The sequence below is a fragment of the Lactuca virosa genome, chromosome 4, assembly GCF_052849685.1.
Source record: "Lactuca virosa cultivar CGN04683 chromosome 4, Lactuca_virosa_CGN04683_v6, whole genome shotgun sequence".
NCBI classification, from domain to species: Eukaryota; Viridiplantae; Streptophyta; class Magnoliopsida; order Asterales; family Asteraceae; genus Lactuca; species Lactuca virosa.
This window is the reverse complement of record NC_136429.1, coordinates 145,756,490-145,764,364: the sequence shown is the minus strand read 5'-3', so window position 1 is coordinate 145,764,364 and position 7,875 is coordinate 145,756,490. Positions and strand designations below refer to the sequence as shown.

At 30.7% G+C, this 7,875-nt stretch overlaps 1 protein-coding gene across 1 annotated transcript; it reads right to left on the bottom strand.

Annotated features, from left to right (window-relative positions):
- Window positions 1-2,685: 2,685 nt before the first annotated feature.
- Window positions 2,686-4,346, bottom strand: LOC145107519 (pentatricopeptide (PPR) repeat-containing protein). Its single transcript, XM_079044413.1, has 2 exons — window positions 4,004-4,346; window positions 2,686-3,865 (listed from the first exon to the last, which is right to left on the bottom strand). Exons 1-2 carry the CDS (start codon window positions 4,295-4,297, stop codon window positions 2,786-2,788), a joined length of 1,374 nt encoding a protein of 457 aa, XP_078900539.1. The 5' UTR covers window positions 4,298-4,346; the 3' UTR covers window positions 2,686-2,785.
- Window positions 4,347-7,875: the final 3,529 nt, after the last annotated feature.

The window sequence follows — 7,875 nt, the reverse complement described above, 5'->3', positions numbered from 1 at the left end:
TGATGGAAATAAAAGTCAATTTTTTAGTAATCTGGAATGGAATTGTTGCTTTGTTTGATCCCAATTTGAGTTTGTAGTTAACGAAGAACATGTGAAAGAAAGTAGAAGAAGAAATCAAGAAATAGTTGAATCTGATAACCTCATATTTTGAGTGACGAATGCAGTCAAACAAAAAAATTGAACACCAAAACCTAACAATCGACCTTCGTTAACCATAACCCAACAAAGAAACAGACAAAAAAATTGGAAAAACCACTAACCGAAACCAAACTAAGACGACTTGCAGAAGAAATCGATGTAGGTTTCTGCCTGGGAGTGAGAAATCGATTACGATCCATGGTGTAGAGTCGGTGACTGTTGTGGTGACGCTCGCTTCTTGGTGAAGATGATGGCGGACGAAATCTGCGATGCGTAAACCTTTTCAGGAAAGCAGTAAGAACAGATAGGTAGAAGATGTAATGGTGGTTGGGTGCGTTTAGGATTTGTGCGTTTAGGAAGAACTGATTTAGGGTTTTAGTGAGTAATTGGATCAGGTCTTCGGTGGGAGACGTTGGTGGAGATCTCTGCATCTTTGGTGGAGACTATGAGAATTGGTTTGATGGCGGCTGTGTTTAGGAGATTAGGGTAAGGTCCGCGTGTAGTGTAGTGTAATTCGTATCCCGTGTAATGTAATACATATATAAGTTGTTATATGTTTAATATTATTGTACCTGATGTAACACATGTTGTACCTCTTAATTTTCAAGAAATGGGCAATATATTTAATAATATAGTAAAGATATATATATATATATATATATATATATATATATATATATATATATATATATATATATCGATCATTTATTGAATTTGAATTAAGTCCACTAAAATGAAATAATGAATTGATCTATATTAGACCATGAGAGATCGAATCCGTATATCAAATTATGTTCCCAATTCCAAGAGTTCGTCAATCGTCACTTCGTTCGACGATCTATATACCAAAGCGTCACTTTTCGTTTTGATGCTTGTTAAACTTTATGATTTATGTAAACATAATCTGATTATGGCATCTAGTTTTGATCGCTCACTAAACTTGGTTTTTATGTAAGTTGAGTTTATTATGTTGATAGATTGGGGATGGGTCGGGGAGGGGCTGGGGAAAAGCCCAAAATACAAAGGGGAGGGGATTTGATTCCTCGCATCCGTCGGGGATAGGGATGGGGATGAAGATGGGGACGAGGTTAGACACTCTGGGATGGTCAACCCCGCCCCAAACCTGCCCCATTTCCATCCCTACGAGGTAGGGACCAAAACCACAACAAAACCACCAAATTCATACCTTTTTTGCTAATAAACATTTTTTTGGACATACCCAAAGAAATTGACAAACCACAGGACCATTTTTGCAGTTTTGTCCCCTTTTTGACATATAATAGATTGCCTAAATTGACTTTAACCTTTTCTTTCATGTACGCACATACATACATGAGGCTAAGATCATATACGCCTATTGGCCTATGTTCAACAAGGATTCTGCCTTCAGCATGTGTTACAAGTCTGCAAATACATATGGGCATGTTACAAGTCTTGGTATTTTTTATTTCTAATTGTACATGAGTAATACCCTGATTGAAATGTATGTGAGATGTGAGCTTTTGGATGATGCTCGTAAAGTGTTCGATGAAATGAGTGAAAGACATGAAATGTCAGTGAACGTCGTTCAATGCAATTTGTGATCAAAGATTTAAATCTAGAATTTTGAATTCTCTCACAAAGGTTATTGAAGCTTATGTTATAGAAAAACAATTGATGTTACAAACAGGGGATGTTATTGGTTCAGTGTGTTCTTCTTTGCATTGTCTTTCCTTTGGAGACTATAATAAAATCATTACAACATCAATTACATGAATAGAGAAGGCGATAAATTTGTTATAAATAGGTGCAAGTAGTGGAAAAGTGAAGCCAATTTTGGTTCACTTTGAAGAATAAAATCAATTAATTATTCTCATATGTTTTGATGAATTGTGTCTTTCTTTATTGTAAAGTGGTTTATAAAAATATTATATCCCACATGAAGATTGACACATTTTGTGCAATGGTAATGCATGGGAAACTTGTAATATGAAAACTCCACCAAATTATAAGTGATGGACAATAATATATATATATATATATATATATATATATATATATATATATATATATATATATATAAAATAAATTGGATGCTATAATAAACATATAGATACAAGAGTAAATTACATTTTTCTCCTTAATTATAGCTGATTTTTTCATTGTTCGCCCAAAAAAAATTCTCTTATGATTTTTATCCTTAATTGAGGTTTTTGTAATGTTTTTGATCCCCATTATAAATAAATTGACTATATTTTTACACTAAAATTGCAAAAACAATTATACTATAGGGATGGAAAATGTTACAAGACCCTCAAATAAGGACCAAAACTACTGTAAACTTTTTAGAGTCAAAAATGAAAAAATCACCTTCACTGAAGGACCAAAAATAAAATTTATTTATTTACTCTTTTATATTAACATAAAAGTAAAGATTGAACTAGTCATTATCCATATTTGATCATTCTAGATTTTTTTGTCCATCGAAGGTCCCTAAACTCTTTCTTATAACCAACAAGGAGTAAGCTATAGCGCATATAAAAAAAAAAAAATTTAAAAATCTGACCCTAGATGTAAAAAAAATTCCAAAATGACCAAATGTGGATATGTCAAATAATTGGATGACATATTTCAACATAACAAAAAGAAAAAAAAAATTTTGCTTGGATTATGTAGGGAAACTTTGACATAACCAATTCATGAACACTTTTCCATGGGCAACAAAACATCCAACATTCTTTCTATCAATCTTCAATGGACTTTTCATTTGCCTCATCATCTCTTTAACCAATTCTTTCACAGGTGATTCCCCTCTCACAAAACTATGCTTCCCTACACCACATACAACTGTAACCTTATTTGGAATCCCATCATTTTTTCTTCCATATCTAATTCTAAGATCATCAAACCATTGTAATAGAATCAAATAAGCAGACCCTAAATGCATCCCATGTAAATCGAGCTTAAGTTCTAAAGAAGTCAACTCCATTGACTCACCCAAAACCAATGGGTCAACCAACTCTTGGATTACACTAGATTCATCATCTTTCAAGTTTTTAAGCAATTCTTCCAATGAATTTGGCTTGATCTCTTTTGGGTGTTCTACAATTGACATTATGGTAGGACAATGATTCAAAACCGAGTTATAAGTTCTAATGGAGAACAATATCTTTGATCTTTTCATTCTTTTGAGCCATGAGGCCATTTCCACAAGCTCATTGTGGAGCCCTAATGATGAAAGGACCATATTTGACATAATTAAATCTAATTCAAAACCTTCGTTTTCCATCAAGCCTATGACTCTTTTCATATCTTCAAACAAGCCTAATCTTCCATATGCATAGCTTATTGACCTATACTCAAAGATGGAAGCTTTGAGTCCTTTGTTCTTCATCTCTACCATTAAACTCTCAGCTTGATTGGGTAGATTGATTACAGATAAGCACCCGATGATTGATTCGTAGGAGCGTTTTTTAAGGTAAATAGATGAAGAATGTGAAGGAAGTTGTTTGATACGTTCATAGGAATCAAGTATTCCTTGCTTCGATTGGTGCTTCGAGTGAGAATCCATTAGGTTACAATAGAAGTTACAGATATCGCGTTCTTTACTCCCTAATTTTGTTTCCACTTCTGAAATTAGGGTTTGCGCCTCGTTAAATCGCTGATGATTGTAGAGTGAAGCAATGACATCGGCTATTAGCTTAGCGTTCCAATTGAACCATGATGCTTTATTAATCTCGTAGTATAACTGCAAAATTACATATAACAATTCCGATTATGAATCCACGCTTTCAACTTTTTTGTTCAAATTCGAATTTCAAAAAATTGATATTTTTAATTTTTCTCAATCAAAAAGATAACATATCGATTGAGATAGCTGACTTACAGGGAATGCGAGAGGAGAGAGACGAGAGAAGGAGGTGTTGGTCGGAGCAACGAGGTGAGAGATGGCGTCGAGAGCTACGGATTTAGAGGATGAAGCGACAAATTTCCGAATCAGCCGAGCGGTGATTGCCGGATCGTCAGTTGTAGCGACTGATGTAAGAAACCGGTCACCTTGTTTACTCAATGCTGCACAGATTGGAAGCCTCGTCGGTTGCTCAGTCCATGAGGTAGTCTTACGACGGTGGTGAAAGCACGGCGGGTGCACCAGTTTAACACCGCCGCCCGTCATGGCCATAACTGAATTTGGTAGGTGGGAAATGTTTGTTATCCTTTGGCTTTCGTGCTTATACCATTTTGTTGCAAATATATATATATATATATATATATATATATATATATATATATATATATATATATATATATATATAGAGAGAGAGGAGGGTTCAATTGAGAAAAAAAAGGTTGAGAATTGGGGATTCATTCTCAACCAATCATTTAATTAACATCTTAACATAAAATACACGGTGGCAAAATTGTAAATATGATATGATATCCTTCAATCACAAATACATAATTGTGGATAATTTGATAACAATTCAAATTCATTACTACTCGATCGTTCATCATCCAAATTTCTTCTCCAACCTTCAACGATCATCCAAATTTCTTCAATTAAATCCTCGATCAACATCATCCAGTGTTAATCAATCATCCATCTTCGTCAAAAACACGTTCATCAACATCATTCAACAGTAGACAAAAAAAAATTGTTTTTGGTTCTTTCAATCCAACCTTCAATTATGCTTGAATTCGAGCATATCTTCAACATCTACGATTAATTATACTACCAGTGTTATTAGATCAACATCATCGATAATCAACAACAATTTCACTTCATATCATTCATTCAACATCGATCATCAAACAAAACTTCGAAATTAAGGTTAGAAAAACATCAAATCATTTTTTTTTTGAAAAATTTCATATAAATCTCTATCAATCTACTATTTTGTAAGTTTTTAATAGTCAAAGTATCATGTTTTTAGCATTTTTAAAAAAAGCTTACTTGTATGCACTCCAACTGTTTGATGAAATGCATAAACTAAATTACCACGTTATATTCACATATGAATATGTTTTCGCACCTTAATCAGTATATGATTATTAAAACACAAAACAAATATACAATTTTATATGTTATTCATATGTGAATAACATATAAAAATTATATATATTTGTGAATATACCTTGTAATATTCATATGTTAATATCCTGTGTAATATTCATATGTGAATAAACTGTGTAATATTCACATATGAATATACCATCTAATATTCATAAGTGAATGTATCATCTAATGCTTACAAGTGAAAATACTATGTAATCCTCACAAGTGAATGCATCGTTTAATATTTAAATATGAATATATTGTATCATATTCACAAGTGTATATACTATATATTATTCATATGTGAATATACTGTGTAATATTCATGAATGAATATACCATGCAATATTTAGATGTCACTAGAATGTGTAATATTCACAAGTAAATATACAATATATTATTCACATGTGAATCTACCATATAATATTTATATGTGAATATACTATGTAATATTCATTTGTGAATATCACATGTAAATATACAATATAAACAACATATATCATATAATATTCACATATGATTATACATTCATATGTGAATATACCATGTGATAATTAGAATGTGATAAATCGCTATTAGTATGAACTAAAAGTATATTTTTAACATTTTTTATGTGTATTCACATGTTTTTCAGGTATCGGTATAACTCAATAAAAGAATAACATTTCAATCAATGGTTGGTTCATATCCCGGTGGTTGACGATTGGTTGACGTAATTGAGAAGATATCATTGACGAAGACAATATGTTTTTATATTCATGTGTAAATGTTATACAATTTAATATATTCTTTATTTTGATCGTGTTAAATTCAAATGCAAATGATATTCATTAACAAATAAAATGTTGTTTGTCTTAGTATAATGTTGATTTTACATGTAAAATAATATTGTTACAATATATAAAAAAACTATTCACAAACCAATTCTTATAGTGTATTATTTATTTTTATATATAAAGGTTGTATTCATAAAATAAATAAATCAACATGCATAGTTTATTCACATAAATAAAAATAACATATTACAGTGATGTTTTTACTAGTGAGATTGAAGTTAGTAACATCATCAGTAAATATGTCGTAATGATTTTTAAACTTTATTCATATATGGATAAATAGCATGTCATGATGATGTCATCACTAGTAGGAATGAAAATTTAGTGACATCATCAAAACAATTTGCCGCAATGAAGTTTAGTCTTGGAATTAGACGAAATTCGCATATTTGATGGAAAATGGTGCAATTTACAAAACTCACCGCTTCGCCGTGACGTACGGTGTTTTTCGGCCATCCGGGACTGTTTAGGGCCTCAAAATGACGTTTTTCTATTTTTATAATTTTCCGAAAAAAAAGTTATCATTTATTCACAAATGAATATAACATTAATAAAAATATATATGCTTATATAATTATTTTATTAACCTAAAAAGATTAGTTGTATGTGAATAAATATATATTCTTATCAAATACTTTTTTATCTTTAATTTTATATATTTTGTAGTCCTCGGTTTTATTGACAGTTTTATTCATTTGTAAATAATAGATATATATTCACATTTGATTATTACATATATATTCATTTGTGAATATTACATATGTTCACATGCAAATATAATTCATATATGTTATTCACATATGAATTACAAACTTGCTTAGGACCTCAAAACAATGTTTTTTTTCCGAAAAAAATACATTATCACTTATGAATAAAAAGTATGATTAATTTTTTTATAATTTAAGTATCATTCATATATGAATATTATATATAATAAACATAGTATATTCATATTTAAATATTAGACGATGCATTCAATTGTGAATATTACAGAGTATATTCACTTGTGAATATTAGATGGTATATTCACTTATGAATATTATATGATATTTTCATATGTGAATATTACATAGTATTACATGGTATATCACATGTGAATTTTACATAGTATATTCACTTGTGAACATAAGATGATATATTCACTTATGAATATTACACAGTATATTCACATATGAATATTACAAGGTGTTTTCACAAATATATATAATTTTTATACGTTATTCACATATGAATAACATACAGACTTGCATATTTGTTTTTTGTTTTAATAATCATATACTGATTCAGGTCAAAAAACATATTCATATGTGAATATAACGTGGTAATTTAGTTTATGCATTTCATCAAACAGTTGGAGTGCATACAAGTTAACTTTTTTAAAAATGTTAAAAACATGATACTTCCAATTCAAGTTATCAATTCCAAATCATCATATACTTTCGATTTCGACTTTGAAGCGTGCAATTCCGATTTTCATTTCATTCCAAAAAAAAATTCCGATTTCAATTTTGAAACCTTGAAATCCCGATTCCAGATCTCTTTGTAATATTGATAATCAAGCCGCGAACTGTTCCGATTAGAATATATGTTCCAATTTCAAAAGCTTCCGACTTCAGATGCGACATCCTATGTCTGATCGATTTCACATTTTGATTTTGATTTCCGAAAATCCGATTAGGAACCTGTGAGTACCGATTCCGAGTCCTTCAATGTTGATTGTGACTGCGAGTCCAGAACTCCAATTCCAATTTCATGAACAACAAAGAAATTCCGATTCCAACTGAGTTCGTTTGCGAATCTGGGAAATTCAAATTCGGAGTATTCAACAAAGAAATCGATGTTACGTATTTGAGATTGAATGTTATTATC

What these genes read in the sequence shown, in the direction of transcription:
- LOC145107519 (XM_079044413.1), bottom strand. Translation starts at nt 4,297, where the DNA reads ATGGCCATGACGGGCGGCGGTGTTAAACTGGTGCACCCGCCGTGCTTT. An exon ending in TCTCTCCTCTCGCATTCCCT is followed by an intron (nt 3,866 to 4,003) that starts GTAAGTCAGCTA and finishes GTAATTTTGCAG; the next exon opens with TTATACTACGAGATTAATAA.